The sequence below is a fragment of the Anabrus simplex genome, chromosome 2, assembly GCF_040414725.1.
Source record: "Anabrus simplex isolate iqAnaSimp1 chromosome 2, ASM4041472v1, whole genome shotgun sequence".
Classification (NCBI taxonomy): domain Eukaryota; kingdom Metazoa; phylum Arthropoda; class Insecta; order Orthoptera; family Tettigoniidae; genus Anabrus; species Anabrus simplex.
In genome coordinates, this window is record NC_090266.1 from 680,883,878 (window position 1) to 680,903,702 (window position 19,825).

At 41.2% G+C, this 19,825-nt stretch overlaps 1 protein-coding gene across 1 annotated transcript in view; it reads left to right on the plus strand.

Annotated features, from left to right (window-relative positions):
- LOC136863031 (uncharacterized) overlaps window positions 1–19,825 on the plus strand; it is a 129,993-nt gene that overhangs the window by 106,354 nt on the left and 3,814 nt on the right. The window contains exon 3 of the mRNA XM_067139350.2: window positions 10,083–10,692. Within this exon, the coding sequence (XP_066995451.2) occupies window positions 10,083–10,692 (610 nt within the window). The remainder of the gene's footprint in view (window positions 1–10,082; window positions 10,693–19,825) is intronic.

A 19,825-nucleotide genomic window follows, 5' to 3' on the forward strand; every position in this document is an offset into this window, starting at 1 on the left:
TATGCAATATGATTGAGACTGTGGATAAACAGGAACAGTACGAAGCGAGACTACTTAGATTGTACAACAGAAAGAATTTAATAAACCACAGTTTTGGGAAAAAATAACTTTTCGCCTAAAAATTAGCTGCAGCACCTTGGGTTGATTACAAGAATTTACCTTAATTACTTCAGTTATTCCTTCCGTACATTAATTAACCATTTTGACTACTCGTATTATTATTTTTACGATCTCTTCCAATCAATGTTCCATGAACAGGAAGTCAAGTCTCATAAACTATAAGAATCAAGCGCTGTTATATTGTAACCGTACAACAGGGTTACAGATTCCATTCAGTATTTATTATTATTATTATTATTATTATTATTATTATTATTATTATTATTATTATTATTATTATTATTAACCCGATTCATTAGATTTTATATTCTGTTTCTCATCATTTAGACTGTAATAATTAGGTATCACGTATATTATTGTATTTAATCATAGGTTAAGTGAAATTTGTTTGTATTTATTCTGTATTGTAGTAAGTGAGATTTGTTGGTTTCATATTGTCATGCTGTGGCTTGTAACTCTGGCTAGAAGAGCTGGCATAGTATTTTGCAATCGAGGCTATGTTTCACTGTGCAAGTAGATTTCCCTGTGACGCATTCAGCATAGTCATTCTCAATCCGCTTGGGTACGCTTAGACGACACATGACTGATGACATCAGTGCGTGAGCACGTGATTGCGACCAAGTGTCAGTATTCGCCAGCTACTGTATGTGGAAGTGGAAGGGATGAACAGTGAGTAGGGAGATGAGTCGTCATCGCGAGGTTATATAAGTTGATGCAACAGTGGGGAGAGGTATTCAGTTCATATTTTTCAGTTCATATTATTCAGATCATATCGTTCAGATCATATTGTGCAGATCATATGAAACAGTCAGATGTATCAAATGGAAGAAGTGGTCTTAGTGTGATGGTCAGAGCTAAGAGTTGTGTTTGAATAAGTAATAATCGAGGAGGTATACAAGTGGTGGTTGTATCCGAGCAGAGACGGGTACTATGCAGATAAAGAAACATCATCGTCTTGTGAGGATGGACTTCACAAGATGTTTCAATAATATTTTCCAATTTCTTATAATATATTGAGTGGACGTAATTGCATTGGAGCTCCCTACACGCGTACATGGTATGTAGGCCAACTCCTTATTATATAAGAAGATAACAGCAGACGGCTCCGGACTTCAGCTCAGAGGTTTTCCCAAGAATTTCAAGTTCAACAGCGGTGTATGCCGACATCAGGTAATTAAAGCATCAGACATGTTATGCATTCATAACATGAAGAAGAATGTAATCAGCGGCGATATCACATCTCACTTCAAGTTCATGCCAATAGCTTTTTTTAGATTAAATTTTCCTTTTATTAGTACCGCAAATCTCACGATATATTTTTTGTTAAATTAAAAGACGTCAATGATTGTTCATTGTGACGTAAATTATAGTCATAAACTCAGTTTTATTTTAATTATAATAAGTGATTCCAGTTCCATATACAATCCTCAATTGTGGAAATGCAACAGTAATTTAATAATTTCCTGATCCATATCCCTGTATATTGCCAGATATGTGAGTTTATCACCTCACGCCTTGAGATAATTGATATAAGAGGTATGCTCTACCGAATTTTGTTGTTTTTCTTAAAAAAGCAACTGGCGCTCAAACGAATGTTATTTATATTGTGTGGAAGATATGAAGGTATAAGAGTAGTGGTTGGAGTAGCAACAATATCAAACATCATAATTTCACTCAGCTTTCTTGCTTACAAAAAATATAAGTGTATAGCATGATATAAATTAAGGTTATAAATTAAACATTTTATATGCATACAAATGTGTGCACTGCGCACTGTTACAAATATTGCAGGTTCCACGTAGACATTGGTTTTCAGACAAGCGTCCGGCTTCATGGTTAAATGGTTATCGTACTAGCCTTTAGTCCAATGGGTCCCAGGTCCAATTCTCGGCCGGGTCGGAGATTTACTGTGTGTGTGTGTGTGTGTGTGCAGTTTTCAACATTAGAATTCATCATAGGTTGGGCTCCATCCTCACAGACACGCAATTCCCCTCTGCACCAGACCTCTTCGGAAGACGTACGGACAAGCACGGAGGCCTGATGATGAAATTTGTCCCAAGGCCCTGGTACAAATTAACAACTGTCTAGCTGTTCAAGTGGTCGTTCGTTTCTTGGTATCCCTTACGCGCTGCTGGCGGATTACAGGAATCAAATTCCAATTGAGCACTTCGTGAATGTAACCTCATGGAAGACCTACATATCGGACTTGTGTTCTTAAAAATGATATTTTGCTTTACGTCGCACCGACACAGACTGGTCTTATGGCGATGATGGGACAGGAAAGGCCTAGGATTGGGAAGGAAGCGGCCGTGGCCTTAATTAAGGTACAGCCCCGGCCTTTGTCTGGAGTGAAAATGGGAAACCACGGAAAACCACATTCAGGGCTGCCGACAGTGGGGTTCGAACCCACTATCTCCCGGATGCGAGCTCACAACTGCGCGCCCCAAACCGCACGGCCAACTCGCCCAGTGTTAAAAATGGGTCTAAATAAAATCATTCACATAATGAAATTACAGCAGTGTCCGGCTGTTTGGCTGAATTGCCAGTGTACTGGCCTCCGGTTCAGATGGGCTCGGGTCCGATTGCTGATCGGGTCGAGGATTTGAACATTGTTTAATTCCTCTAGCTCTGGGACTGGGTATTTGTGCTCGTCTTAATTTACATACAGCACATTACACTACAAACCACTGCAGAAACACGTAATAGTGAACACTTTTTTTTACTTCGCACCGACATAAATAGGTCTTATGCCGACGATGGGATAGAAAGGGCTAGGAGTGGGGAGTAAGCAGCCGTGACCTCAATTAAGCTTCAGGCCCAGCATTTGCCTGGGGGTAAAATGGGAAACCATGGAAAACCATTTTCAGGGTTGCCGACAGTGGGGTTCGAACCCACTATCACCCGAATGTAAGCCAATAGCTACACGACCAAAACCACGCGGCCAATTGCTCGGTAATAGTGAATGCATACATCCCTCCACACAGGACTGGCGTCAGGAGAGGTATCCTGCCGTAAAACTGGGCTAAATCTAAACACCGTGCCACCCCTTGGAAATTGGAAAAGGGCGAGAAAGGAGAAAAATGGAATGACATCGGTGAGATGTTAAAAAGTGAATACAATCCATTCTTCATCCTTCGAATATTCTGAAAACAAAGCCTGTTTTCTGTTTAATCATGCTGACAATTCACTCAATAAGTTCATTAGTGTACTGAGACATCTGACATATTTCACTATAACATCTAGACAATCTGCTGATACGTGACCAATGATATCGTGATCCTAAGCATTAGACCTACAATTTTACTGTACTGTACATAGAGCCCGAATCACAAAGACGTGACTTTTCATTCCGAAAATCTCACAGGCATTGTATAGGATTCGAACCACGGCTACTTTCGTTAGCAGCCAGTGACGATGTCACCCATCTATAAACGATTAGGATAATTTATAGCGAATGTTACCATTTAAACTTGTTCTAGCGAGCGGATGGCTGCGGGTTTTTAGGTCACTTAGCTACCAGCTTGCGTTCGGGAGATAGTGGGTTCGAACCCCACTGTCGGCAGCCCTTAAGATGATTTTCTGTGGTTCCCCATTTTCACACCAGGAAAATACTGGGGCTGTACCTTAATTAAGGACACGGCCGCTTCCTTTCCACTCCTAGACCCTTCCTATCCCATCGTCGCCAAAAATGTCAGTGTCGGTCCGACGTAAAGCAAATTGTAAAAAAGAAAAGGAAAGCCTTGTTCTAAAAACATAAGTCATCCATTTATTGTCACATTGTGGATGAATCTCCGTCTATGATGATGCACCTCTTCCTTCAGGCTGTGTTTGTTCTCGGGCATGTGCCGTAGACTATAATTTTACTCTATATTGGCCACAATACACTTTTGGCAACGTGTGTAGAGCTGCTGGATACTGGCAGCGAAGGCCTTTTTAAACATCGATCGAAACCCTGATATGACACGTCTTTGGATGTCTGGTATGTCAGCACGATGTGCGCCAGATCCGGGAAGTGTGGTGGACGTACGAGAATGTGGCGCATCATCAAGCGTTTTCTGTCTGTCTCGAAAGCTCTTAAACTAGTCATGAACACAAGTTCTGCTTGCGGCTTCTGTTTCGTACACTTGCACCAAAACCCCATGAGTCTCCTTCAACGTTTTTCCCAATTCCTAACAAAGCTTGATGTTTATGCGTTGCTCCATTGCACTGACACACGCACCACGTTCGACTGGCCGCAGTAGACTAAGCGGCTTCAGCGCTACGTGGCGCTTCTCGAGGTATCCCTCTATTCACATGTACATGCACGTTGTGTTACCACACGTTGCCCTTGCGACACTGGTCCATTCACCGTACTTTTTAGACACACTTTTAATACCTTTTTGCGTGTTATCATACATTTAATTTTCGTGTAGCATTCTTTCATGTAGACCAAGCCTATCAAGGACACTGGTCATTATAAGAGGGTTGCAGCAAGCGTAGCAGTCGTGGCAGACGACTCTTGGTAATGCCCTTAGCCCTGGGTCAGTATGTTGTACGCATACTGTAAACAGAAGACTATAATCTTAAGATAACTTCAGCTCGATTGTCCAGTCTTGTGGATGATGTAATGTATGCACCGTATCTATATACCACGAGTGACCAAAAGTCATGGGAGGACACTGAAAGTGATGTTAATAACGAGTTGCTCCTCTGCGAGCCCTCAAAACGGCAGCAATACGGAGAGACATCGACTCTACAAGGTGTTGGAATCGTTCTGGACCCACATGTATTATACTGCTACCCACAGTTGGTCTTGTGTAGTTGGCGCGGGGTTCACGAAAAGCACACTAGCATCGACAGTATCCGATTAATACTCGACTGGATTAAGATCAGGGGATCTGGAGGGCCAATCCATGGTTGTAACTTCACTGGGGTGCTCCTCCAACAACCTGCGTGCCTCCACACAGTGGTGACATGGCGCATTGGCCTGTTGAAATATGGCATCTCCATCAGGGTCTCTAGGGCCAGAAAGGGATGCAGATGGTCTGAAAGAATGACCACATAACGTGCACCTGTTAGCGCTCCCTGCAGCCGGACAGTGGGGCCTAATTGCAGCCATGATAACGCCGCCCAGACCTCCCGCCTGGACACAACCTTGTTGGTACACAGTATCCAGCTCGATACAACTGGAATCGGGATTCATCTGATCATACGACACTCCGCCACTGTTCCATGGACCATTGCCGATATTTGCAGACTTATGCACGTTGTTGAGCTCGGTGCTGAGGTGTCAGCTAAGGGACACGAGTTGGTCGTCGGCTGGTGAAGCCTATGCGGTGCAGTTGCCTCCTTACAGTCCTGTTAGAAATGGGTTCCTGACTCCCAACATTCAACTGGGCGGTGATCTGACTCACAGTAGCCCGTCGGGCGTCCAGTATGGTTCTGCGGAAGCGACGTGATGTCCGTTTGTTACACACCTGTGGTCTTCTTGTGCGGCGTTTTACGGGGATGGTGACATTCTCTCTGCGATATTGAAGATCCACTCTCGACTTTGTTGACCTCGTAAACCCGAATTCGCGTGTGATTTTCGCTATGCTATGACCCATGCCCCGTGCGCTAACGATCATCCCACGTTTTTTGTTAACTCGCGACGTGTTGCCATCTTCACGATCCTGGTGTCTGTGACAGACTGCTCAAATACGCCGCAGCTATCCGCAACGCTCAGGGGTATGTATGTATGCATAAGGGTTGTTCAATTGAAATATAGACTGGAGTCTAGAAACTTACTCAGTATACATCGGACAATTTGCCTTATGTCACTACGGCAGTATACTGATGATAGTTTGCGAGAGTCTACTGATAATTACTCACACCGTTCAGGCATCAGCACCAACGCCGAACAAGATTCCCAGTACCCTGTGCAACAAAGGACGCTGCCTACTGGTTGAATCACTCTTCTACAGCATCAGGAATTCGTTCCCAGATTAGTCCGATTTTCTTCTTTCAGTTCATTTTCGTTCAATGTGTTTTCTTCCAAGCACATTTCGTCCACATGTTCCTACGTCCAGATACATTTTCAGTCGAATGAGTTTCCGTCCTATGCCATAATAACAATTCGGACAGTTGTTTGCATGTTTCCACGGAATTCCTTGATTTGTAAGTTGAAATTAAACTTTACTAGTCTCATTTTGTAATAGTATAATTCATATTGGAGATGTCACGGATGACTGAATCAAGATACAGAAGAGTGTTGCTGGAACATGAGAAATTCCTGTAAAATTATCATTCGGCAAATATTAAGAAATCACAAAAATACTGGAGATGTGAGCAGAGAGGCATATGCTCAGCAAGATGCAAAACAAAATTCGGATACAGTTTATAAAACTGGTAATCATACCCATGAAATTTGAAAATCTTGGCATAAAAGCACGTGAAGCGGAAAACAGAGTGAAGTGATATGCAATGGCGCACTGAACCAACCTCCTGCTGCCGTATTTCGGGAATGTACTTCTCCTACAGATGATGAACACACCGTAATGAGTTTTCCCGAAAGAACAAGAGGCAGGAGGCCTTCTGTCGTACCGCGCATTGCTCCACAACCACGCTGTGAACAGTATGCAAAGAACCAAGACTTCAGAAGTTGATTTTTACTCATCATGCATCAATTTGGAACTTCCTGTAGCACAAACAGTACGTCTCGATCGAAGACAAAATGAAGTAGCAATTACCCAATTAGATTCAGGACACATAAAAATTAGATACCCTTTAAAGAAGAAGTACCACCGAGCGAGTTGGTTGTGCGGTTACAGGCGTATAGCTGTGATATTGCATTCGGGAGATAGTGGGTTCGAACTTCAATGTTGGCAGTCCTGAATATGTTTTTTTCCGTGGTTTCCCATTTTCACGCCAGGCAAATCCTGGGACTGTATCTTAATTAAGGCCACAGCCGCTTCCTTCCCACACCTAGCTCCTTCCTGTCCCATCGTCGTCATAAGACATCTGTGTCGGTACGACGTAAAGCCAATTGTAAAAGAAAAAACAGTAGTTAAGAATTCAAATCCACCTAGAATCTATTGTTAGGAATTATGAAGACTATAAAAGCAATAACGGCATACTCAGATATTTGAGAGCTGTCTGAAGTTGAAATTGTACATTGAAGATGAAAATGAATCTGAGAGCGATATTAACAATTCTATTTGAATGTAACTCATCATTGTAAATTTCTGTAACGTTACTTTAAAATTTCAGTAGTAAATACTAATTTGTGTTATTTGGGGCTCAATTTAGGACGAAAAATATCGGACATAATATTATTTGGGCAATACAGCATTGGACGTAATGACACTGGACATAGCAGTGTGCGGACGATTACAAAATTTGGCAAACACATGTGTTGGACGAAATGTAAACGTCTGGGACTCCAGGAATCACTTGTGAGGTTGTGAACAACCATTCCTTTGCTTAGAGTTCTGAACTGCTATAAACAACACCAAAGCATGCATTTATTTGCAGTGTTGCCAGCTTTGTGTATGAATCTTTTGAACGACTCTCTTCTTTGCGAACCCTGAGGAGCAATTCAGTCTTGGAATGGACTTAATTCAGGCTCATGAAGCCAGTCGAGAAGCTATTCGATGTGAGAGGACCTGATCTAGAAAGGCAAGTAGTACGGCTGAGGAAGTCAAAACGCTGACCTGGTGCACTCCAATATCTGCAGGCTACCTGACAGGGTGACAGTCGTCTTTAAGTGCGGCAAAGGGATGCTTGGACCACGGGTTAGTTTTATGAATGTGGTTAGGAATACCATGAATTGCAGTGCTCATAGAATAACCAACAATCACAATGGTAAATTAGTAGTTCATCTCATTCAGACCTGTGATGGCGAGCTCGATAGCTGCAGTCGCTTAAGTGCGGCCAGTATACAGTATTCGGGAGATAGTAGGTTCGAACCCCACTGTCGGCAGCCCTGAAGATGGTTTTCCGTGGTTTCCCATTTTCAAACCAGGCAAATGCTGGAGCTGTACCTTAATTAAGGCCATGGACGCTTCCTTCCCATTCCTAGGCCTTTCCTGTCCCATCGTCGCCATAAGACCTATCTGCGTCGGTGCGACGTAAAGCAAATAGAAAAAAAAACCCCTATGATAGTTGGTTCAGCGTGGGGAATAATTTGTTTTGAAAAATGAAAATCCACTGCCTGTTTCCAGCCATTCTACCGGGTCAGGAATGAAATTAATGAAGCCCCATCTAGCGGCGAGGATAGGAAACGTGCCGGCTGCCGAAGCCTGTCGCACTCCCGTGGGACAATGAGAAATGATTGACAGGAGAAATGTTAATGGAGATTGTTGCTGGAATGAAGGATGGTAGGGAAAACCGGAGTACCCGGAGAAAAACGTGTCCCGCCACCGCTGTGTCCAGCACAAATTTCAAATGGAATGACCGGGATTTGAACCACGGTATCAAGCGGTGAGAGGCCGGCGCACTGCCGCCTGAGCAACGGAGGCTTCAATTTGTTTTTACATAATAATAATAATAATAATAATAATAATAATAATAATAATAATAATAATAATAATCTTACGTCCCTTCAACTGCTTTAGCAGTTTTCGGAATCGTCGAATTGCCAGAATTTTGTCCTTCAGGATACTAGCATATTTGAGTATCTTCAAATACCACTGAACTGAGCCGGGACCGAATCCGCTAACCTGTGCTCAGAAGGCTAGTTCTTTTACCGTCTGGGCCACTCAGCCCGGCTATTATTATTATTATTATTATTATTATTATTATTATTATTATTACATAAATACATTTGTATTCAGTATAGACTTATGACTCTCGGTGTTCAGTCTGCAATCCTCTATGTATTAACTAAGCGCGACCACAATCCTGTATTTGTAACTACCTCTGTGACTTCGCCTAATTCCTTACCTCTTATCTTTAAATCATTAGAAACTGAGTCTGACCATCATCGCCTTCGTCTATTTCCCTTACCCTCCATGGCTGAGTATAAATCCTCCTTCAGTCACCTCATATTGCCCATCCCCGAATCCGGTTTATAAGCACAGCTTCATCCATCGAGTTTATACCTAGCTTAACCTCTGTATCCTCATTCCGAGTACCGTCCTACCATTATTCCCACCTGTTTGCACCAGTGTTCATTCTCCCTACTTCCATGTCTGTTATTTCTATCTTACGAATAAGATATTCTGAAACCACCCAGATTCCACTCCCTAACATCAAAGTCAGTCTGAGAATAGACCAACATTAAAGATAGTTTTGTCCGAGAGCTTACTGGAATACAGTCGATCGCAACTGCGAGCTCATTTCTGTAGCTTTTCTGCACCTTGATTTAATTTCACTCAGTATACAAGCATCTTGAGGGAATACACATCCTAAGTACATGAAATGATCCACCTTTTCCTGTTCCGTATTCCCTACCTCTCATCCAGTCCTCTTAGATTAAGTGTAAGAGAGGGCCGTGAGCCCCAACTTCGCCATAAATGTAAGTCAGAAATAAATAAAATAAATAATAGATTGCTTCCCTACTGGGGTCGTTTTATTCTTGGAAATTTTCAAATAGTACCCGCACCCAAGATATTAAGTTGCAGACTTTCAGCATAATCTACCATCAAGACCAAGCCGTCGCGTTGGCATGGTACATCCCCCACTGATTCAGACCTTGCAGTAAATTATCTACTAGAGCTGTATCTCAATTGATTATTATTATTATTATTATTATTATTATTATTATTATTATTATTATTATTATTATTATTATTATTATTATTATTAATGTTGTTGTTGTTGTTTTAAGAGGAAGTACAACTAGAGCTGTACCTTAATTAATGTCACGGCTGCTTCCTTCTCATTTCTATCAAAACTATGTTAGTGCGACGTTAAACATATAAGCTAGCAGTGGTTGCTGTACTAGAGTGTAAATAATGATTCTGATGTTGATTTATATATATTGCGTGCGTGTATGCTTGCAGGTCTGGGAACTATAACCACAAGAGTGGAGACTGTTCTCTCAGCGACATGGACCGCTTCTCCGTGTCTGGGCTCAACAGTCTGGTTGAGGAAGAAGCAGTCGACTACCTCGAGTCTAATTGTGTCAACGATCCCATTAAGATGTGTGACTTCACGGCCCTGAACGGCAAGATCTTGAAGACTGTAGATGCTGTCCACGAAGGGGTGCCCACCATAGAAGAGTGTCGAAACCTGTGCCTTCAGGCTGCTGACTTCCGTTGTCACACCTTCGACTACGGAGATACGGGCGACAGGGTGTGCAGACTTTCGCATCATGCCGCCCCGAGCTTGCACTACATCGAGGAACCGTACCTGGACTTGGAGCAAGCGACTACACACCAAATGACATCCTGCTACAACGTTACTATCGACTGCCGGGCCACGGATATGGTGGCTAGGGTGCAGACCAACAAGGTGTTCAATGGAAAGGTGTACGCCAAGAACAGACCAAATTCTTGCGTCGCAGACGTAGTCAATAGCCTGGAATTCGACCTCCGACTTGGCTTTCACGACCTCAACTGTGATGTAAAAAGAGATCCTCTGGGCAGGTACAGCTCGGAAATCATTATACAGGTGAGTTAATTTGTGTACTCACAATGACCATTTGATGAGTTTGATAGTTTGAAGGGAACTGCGGATTCGTGAACCTCAGACACACACTAAGTTGGAAAATATATTGCTCTTCCCTCAAGGGAATTTTTAAACTTCGCAACCCTTGAACGAATTATTTTTAAGTTTTTATCGTACAGTGATACAGGCATGAGGGTTTGGTGAATTCCAATCTAATACCAATACTAGTTTCTGAGTTTTGAATGTTTCAAAAATAACTTCACGAAAAGGCTCCTTATGAAAAGTTTTCACTTAACTAAGTCCAAATATGATGAACAGCCAGTAACTACATGAACAAATACAGATTGTTCTGGATTTTTTTTAACTCTTGATTTTACATTAATAACGAGTAACTGAAATAATTTTTATCCGATAAAATAAGAACTTTTACACTTTTGGCCCAGGGAATCTCTAGATATTTTTCATTGACTCCAGTATCCAGGGCAAACAATAATTTCCGTACATTCTTACAGCTGCATGCCATGTTTGGAGCATTTTAACCGTGGTACCTGTCAGTAGCGGTGATTAGGGAGGGCGAGGTGGGCTATCGCCCCCCCCCCCCACATTGTGGAGAAAACTTTACATTTTCATTCCATTTCATCCGGCTGAAACTAGGAATTATATGAATTATTTCTTTTTCTTCTTCTTTATCTGTTTATCCTCCAGGGTCGGTTTTTCTCTCGGACTTAGCGAGGGATCCTACCTCTACCGCCTCAAGGGCAGTGTCCTGGAGCTTCAGACTCTGGGTCGGGGGATACAACTGGGGAGGATGACCAGTACCTCGCCCAGGCGGCCTCACCTGCTATGCTGAACAGCGGTCTTGCGGGGGGATGGGAAGATTGGAAGGGATGGATAAGGAAGAGGGAAGGAAGCGGCCGTGGACTTAAGTTAGGTACCATCCCGGCATTTGCCTGGAGGAGAAGTGGGAAACCACTTCCAGGATGGCTGAGGTGGGAATCGAATCCCCCTTCTACTCATTTGACCTCCCGAGGCTTAGTGGACCCCGTTCCAGCCCTCGTACCACTTTTCAAATTTCGTGGCAGAGCTGGGAATCGAACCCGGGCCTCCACGGTTGGGAATTTTAACCTTACCTGGTTAATTTCGCTGGCACGGGGGCCACATTAACCATTACGCCACAGAGGGAAGCATATGAATTATTTAAAAAAGCAATTTGTACAAGCCCCGTTGTCTTATCAGCTAATTCTTTCCGTTATTTTCTTTAATTATTAACAAAATGATTAGAGGAAATACGCACAAAATGTCGTTCGTCGCGGCTAACCGATTTGTATAGCGCCACAGCAAGTAGTGGAGACTTAGCATGTGCTGTGAGGAAGGGTACAGGGGTTTATTTCTCTGCCGAGGTCATAGACACTGAGGTATGTTTCACCCGTTTGTCGCGCCCATTCGTCAGTCTGGCAGTCTCTTTAGTGTCCGTTAGTTTCTTAGTGCGTAGTCAACTACTAAATGTTTTTTAATTGCACAATGACGCCATACTTCTATTTAACTGTAATACATGTTGTGTAATATAGTTCCTTTGGTGAACGTTTTATTGTACAGTACTGAATCAAAATCTCAAAAACTACAGAATTATTACCGCACTTAAATTGGTATACTGTCAACCTTTACCTCTCTGTGGAAATTCGCTCACGGAGCATCAAAAAGCATACCATTTTGTAGCGCTTGTTTTCTTCATTTTAGAGATGGGGAATCTGATTCATTTAGAAGAACCGACTCATTTGAAACGATTCACCAAAATGATTCGTTCATTTGATTCATTCACTTAATTCATTCATTCCATTACCACGTGACGGAGAGCCGAAACCGAAACCATGGACTCAGCTGAAACATTCCGTTAAGTTCTGTATAACTGCTACTGCTTTACAAGTTACAAGAAGTGAAATGTGCAAGGTAACTGCTAGCATTTTAACAAGAGTAATACCCTTTTTGGAGGTTACAGTCGAAAAATGCTACACAACTGTCCGACTAATCCTTTCCAAACTTAAGTAGCTACCGTTAGAAACTATACGACAATCGAATTTGAAATTTATAGCAGATATGAACATTTTTGTGGCCATGTTCGACACGTTAGTTCACACTAGTTAACGGGAACCTTGAAGTACTCTTAACCTAACATTTAGCAGCGAGCTGGAAGTTAAGTATGTAGTATAGTTCCGTGAAGTTTGTGACTTGAAACGACGTGATAATTTCTTACTTTAAAAAAATCCTGTAAGGTTAGGTTAGGAGTACGTATCTGACTTGTGAATCGGATTTTTAGTTCAGGTTAAATTAAAAAAAAACAGAGTCGTTCTTCACAAGTTGTCGTTGATTCAAAAATGGTGGATACCCGATTTGGTAGAGGTGGGGACGGAGCGAGTAATACCGATGAGTAATCCGGTTGTAGCGGTAGAGCGCACCACCGATCCCCTCCGCTTACAACTGCGAGTACTCGCGGAGGACCTGAGCACAGTGTAGCGCACAACACACGTACGAAAGTACCTGTATTCAATCTGTGTTGTTTCGAATGTACGTATATATTTCCTAAGCTTGTTATGTTTTGTAGATAATGTAAAGTCTGTTAGATTATATTTGTGGTGTTAGTGTGATATTTAAACATATTCGTAGATAGTAGTTATATTTTTAGAACATTTAAAGGAATTTAAAGAAATTTTTACAGAACGTTGTTCCACAATGGCCACGAAAACCGTCCGATGCCTGGCAGTTTTTTGACATCACTGACAATAGGAAACACGCAAAATGCAAATTTTGTGGCCACACATATGCGACGGGTGGTGGCACATCAAATATTATATTATATTATATAATATAATATAATATAATATAATATAATATAATATAATATAATATAATATAATATAATATAATATAATATAATATAATATAATATAATATAATATAATATAATATAGCATTCTACTGATAGCTGTTTGGCATTGGGACGTATAGTAGTATGTTGTCAGATATGTTTTGTAATCACATTTGCAAAGAAGGACATTCCAGTCAACGTTCATTTACGTAATTACTTTTGTCATCCTGTAGATGAAATTATATCAGTGTTTTTCATTATATTCTGATAAGATTCTTTATATTCAGGTTATTCTTCTCATTAACAGTGTACCGTATCACATGAACTTACGAAATAATTGTTAATACATTACTTTTCTGTTAACTTCCAATCCCCTTGTATACAAACCCTTTCGGTAGGTATGCGCCATACTTTGTTTCACTATTCGAATGAGTTAACTATACGAGTAACTAACATTTATTCCACATACTACCTCCTACTCCCTAGCAGTTACGTATATAACAATTATAGTGAATATATATGCAGCTATTTACAGGTTTTACGTTGTGAGAGAAGGGTATTAATAGAGGGATGCAATACCTTCGCAGTGCATACCTATAACGTGTTTAAACGTCCCGCGTCAGGACATTCACTCGGTAGTTCACTCGGTACTACCGGGTGATGACGTCACAACAACTGCTCCGCTCCGCTCCGCTCCGTCCCCAGCTCTACGATTTGGCGATATGAATCAGAACGTACGAGGAACGAGTTGAGGCTGCCATCTCTCGACTCAGCTTTGGATTCACAAACGAGTCGATTAATTTCGTTCACTGAATCATGATTCAGTCGTTCAATGCAATGATTCGTTCATTATGAATCACTCATTCAGAATCTCCTATTATCTACTTTATTTATTCACTTTTGATCTATATACCCCCTCCCCCCATACGCTATATCCCACAAACCCAGGTACTATTTGTTGTCTGTATATGTTTTTGCCCCCGCACTTTTAATTCCCAATCGCCGCTACTGGTACCTGTAACGAAAAATACATTGTGAGAAGACAGGGGATTTAATTCAGAGGAGGGTAACTAAATTGTACTCCACCACGTTATGTATGACGATCAGATTTCTTCTTCGTGTTCTCTAGGGACAAGTTCTTCAGTATTTTATCCTTTCTGGCATTATTTCTCGCCTGGGGTGCTCCTTATACTGCCCTAAATGAAGATGAACACGGTTGTGGCCACAGTGTCCACAGGTCTTCAGGAGTTGAATTTGCTTAACGACACGTGGAACCATTCTAAAATCTGCGCTGGGGATTTAAATTGGCACCATGGAAAAAATAACATATTTCCAAATGCAATAAAAATAAGGGCATTATTTGGTGAAATAAAATAATTTTTAAACTGATTAGTGAAAAGTTCCAGAGAGTAAACTATAAGCAGTTTCAGAAAATATAATAATAATATTATTAATAATAATAATAATAATAATAATAATAATAATAATAATAATAATGTCATTTGTTTTACGTCCCACTAACTACTTTTACGGTTTTCGGAGACGCCGAGGTGCCGGAATTTAGTCCCACAGGAGTTCTTTTACATGCCAGCAAATCTACCGACACGAGGCTGACGTATTTGAGCACCTTCAAATACCACTGGACTGAGCCAGGTTCGAACCTGCCAAGTTGGGGTCAGAAAGCCAGCGCCTCAACCGTCTGAGCCACTCAGCCTGGCATCAGAAAATATAAAGAGAGTGTGTAGTACGTATACAGGAATGCTGTAGTAGAGAGCAAGGGAGTGCCTAAGAAAGACGGTTGAATAAGTAAATAAGGGCAGCTTCTAATCGCAAAAAGGAGACGTATCAAATATGGATCCAAACAAGAACTGACGTAGATACTGAACTGTATGTAGACGAAAGAAATAGAGCGGAGATTTCGGTAATAACCTGGAAAGGCATCGTCAAGCGACGGGGAAATCTTTCTGGACTGTAATAAAGAATCCTAGAAAGGGAGGGAAAATAGAAATGAACAGTGAACTAGGTGTGAATCCCGGGGAATCACTGGACAGATAGGAGGAATACTTTTAAAATATTCTCACTGTAAAAGGAAATCTCTGTGTTGAAGTCCCGAACAATGGCGTTCATGGCGAGGAAAACAAAGACGGCAGTTAAATTACGCAAGATGAAAGGACTGTCACTGACATTGTCAGAAAAGCTGCAGGAATAGATTAAGTTAACCCTGAAGTGGTAAGATACAGTGGGAAGGCAGGGATAACATGGTTCCATAGACTAATAGGATTAGGATGGAATGTTGAGTAAGTTACTTCTGATTGGACGAAAGCAGTAATTCCAAAGGAACGGGAAGGATTGAAACAACTATCGAGGTATTCACAGGCACTTTAGGACGGAAGGTGCTGTAAGAATGTTGTAAGAAAAGTGCAAGAAACGTAAAATAAACTGTACATGGAACATATTCATGATCGGGTTTGGTGAAACTTTTAAGGAATTACATCTTTCTGGTCTGGATTGCTCATGACAATCGATAATATTCAAATTCTGTATTGCATGTGGACGATATACTGATACCGGGCGAGTTGGCCGTGCGGTTTGGGGCACGCAGCTCTAAGCTTGCATACGGAGATGGTGGATTCGAACCCCACTGTCGACAGCCCTAAATATGGTTTTCCGTGGTTTCCCATTTTCTCACCAGGCAAATACTGGTTTGTTTATTTATTTATTATGCATTCTTTCAAGTGGCGAAGTTAGGGCGCCTGACCTTCTCTTACAATTAATCACATATTACAACTGTTATCTACAGATTATTAACATACATATCCGGCTCCATGGCTAAACGGTTAGCGTGCTGGCCTTTGGTCACAGGGGTCCCGGGTTCGAATCCCGGCAGGGTCGGGAATTTTAACCATCATTGATTAATTTCTCTGGCACGGGGGCTGGGTGTATGTGTTGTCTTCATCATCATTTCATCCTCATCATGACGCGCAGGTCACCTACGGGAGTCAAATCAAAAGACCTGCACCTGGCGAGCCGAACATGTCCTCGGACACTCCCGGCACTAAAAGCCATACGCCATTTCATTTCATTTCATTAACATACATACTAACACTCTCACGTGTAAGAAAGAATTTAAATAGCATACTGTACATTAGCCAACATGAATATGAAGTAATATTGCTCAAATTGTTCACTTAGTTCCGGATTTCCTGGAAATTACCGACATTTTCTGGTATGTTATTCCGTATTATTATTATTATTATTATTATTATTATTATTATTATTATTATTGTTACGGAGTTACCCGTGGAGCAGAAAGAGGTTAGAAAAGGTGCCGGAGTGAATGGGTCTATCTACAACATCAAGAATCGAATTAAATTTGTAAAAGGTTATATTTTTCTTGTAGAACTTCAAACTTAACAATCTTTCACTTAGTGAACACAATAATATATCAGGTACAATGACAATCTTGAAACAAGTCAAGGAAAATTCAAAATTAGTGAATCCTACAGGTCCTGGGCTTCAAGCCCCTCGCTTTACAATTCTTGAGTTCCCAGCTCAAATTTACAAAGGAGCGCAAATTTATTCAAGGGCAGAAATCCCCTAATTCACAGAGCACTTGCTCCCTAAATAGAATATCTGGCCTTCCAGAGGCACTCTTTACAGTACGAAACTTTGGAAAAGAGCTAACAGGTTCTCAGTTTTCCAAGCCTACTCGAGGCAGCATCAATTTACAATCACTGGCCTCTCAAGGCACAACTTACAGTTTGAAAATAACTTTATGCAGGAGTATTTAATACCCAACCTACGGGGCCTTCATGAAAACAGAACAGGTTAAATAACTGGCCCAAACACAAAAGGAATGGAGGCGTACACAGCGCTCCAAGATAATGAAAAATTAAAACCTACAGGGCTCTAGGCCGGTGAAACAGGGGCTATTCCCAAACTACTGAGGTGACTCGTATAGAAATTACTTTAACACATTACAGAAGGAAAAACAGTTACAACACGTAGTCACCTCAAACCAAGATGAAGGGGAGTTTGAGCGGGTACATCACTCTCTCTCCCCGATTTACAGTTAAAGATTTATGGAAGTTTTACATTAGCCGGAAGAAAGTTACATTTTAGAAACGTAGGTTACACGGTTAAAGATCCGGACCTTTCCCTCGGATTAAACTGCGGAGATAGCAACAAAGAATAAGGTTATGTGGCCATTACCTTGTAGATGTTCTAGCAGCCGACGAAAGAGGCCGCCCGCCTCCTGCTTAACACACACACTCAGATAGACGTCGATCAGTTGGCCAAGAAACGAGAAAAACCGCAGTTTATAAACCCTCAGGGAAGGTTCGAGATCATTTAAGACTAAACCAGCCACACCCTCTCAATTTAATTGGTTAATTTCAAAGTTACACTCAGAATCGAACAAGAAGCCTGTGATAGGTTGAAAATTAATTACAGAAATTAGTGATTGGCTAGATTCAAAACTGGCGGAAAGAAAAGTAAGAGTTACGAATCCAAAAAATAAATGAACACCAATTAGTTATAAAAACCTAGAAATACTAAACTTCTTTAAATTATAAGTTCTTTCACTTTGCACCAGGGTGCATGATCATAGTTTTTTGGTTGTGTCACCTGTGGAGAAATGTCCAAACTTCTTGATGTATAGCAAACAAAACTAGGAGAAATTCAGTCAGTTTAGAAAATTTCACAATAACAAAATTACTCAATATTTTAGTGGTGACATCTTCTGATTAAAGTTCCAAGTTGGAGCTGGTGTAGTTTCAGTTTCACTGTTTTACCAATAGAGGAGTTCGTTTTGAATGCGCGGCGTTGAGGTGTACCTCCCGGTACAATTATTATTATTATTATTATTATTATTATTATTATTATTATTATTATTATTATTATTATTATTAAAGTAAACTCGTGTCTTCATCCCGAGGTGATGCAGCTCTATTCAGCCGCCTCCCCCCTAATTAAAAACGGAATTAGGGAATGGAATAATTTATCAAGGGATGTGTTCGATAAATTCCCGACTTCCCTGAAATTATTTGAGAAATGATTCTCTAAACAACTGATAGGGAATGTGCCACCTGGGCGACATCCCTAAATGCAGATCAGTGGTGACTGAACTCTAATGATGTGCCTTTCCATTTGCACAAAGCCATTAATGGACGGCTACTGGGAGAAAACATCCAGGAACTGTGAGGTACAATAATCCCGCAAATAGTACATGGGTACCTTAATCCACTACACGTTACTAGTACTGTATAGTGAAACCTCTCATTCACAGACATCGAAGGGACGTAACAATTTGTCCGTATCTGGGAGGTGTCCGTTACAGGGGGGGAGGTTGGCCAATCTTACTGTAAACTTATGACATACCCCGGTATATTATGCATACATTCACACTGTAAATGTAATTGATTACATTAAAACAACTGACGAGTAGGTGAAGAGAAAAGTATAGCTATGGGCTACAATATGTGTCGAACTGATCGTAGTAACTGGATTTCAGACACATCAGTCAAACAACCTATTATGACTTTATGTACTTTTCTGATTCCCAATAATGGTACTGGAGAGCTAGCGGGTATGGTACTGCTATAGATCCCTTACTATCTTGTTGTTAATACAGTACATTTTCGTACAGTCCTCATAACTAATTTTCGTAACACACTGTACGGAGTATTAGGTCTCGAAATCCCTACTCTTTCTGTAGGCAAGAGATAAAACAAGCTTTAGGACTCTCAAACAACTATTCGTGTCCATATCTGAGAGTTTCCATAAATAATAGTTGATTTTATAATCATTTCTATGTTACTTCAATTAGAATAAAAATCTGTCCGTATCATTGGATGTGTCCGTATGGACACTGGATATGGAATACATGACCCAGTCTGGGATTACTCAAACTGATTACCATAATAATGATAATATGGTAAGTTTATGAGCCTACTTCCGTCGCGAGTCTATACGTTTCCGAACATCATAATACACTGCGAATAGTAAACATTTATGGGTGCTTCCAAAATTGCTCCTAGACAGTTGTGTAAAGATGGCATCCCTTTTTTTTTTTTTTTGCTTTACGTCGCACCGACACAGATATGGCTTATGGCGACGATGGGATAGGAAAGGCCTAGGAATGGGAAGGAAGCGGACGTGGCCTTAATGAAGGTACAGCCCCAGCATTAGCCTGGTGTGAAAATGGGAAACCACGGAAAACCATCTTCAGGGCTGCCGACAGTGGGGCTCGAACCCACGATCTCCCGATTACTG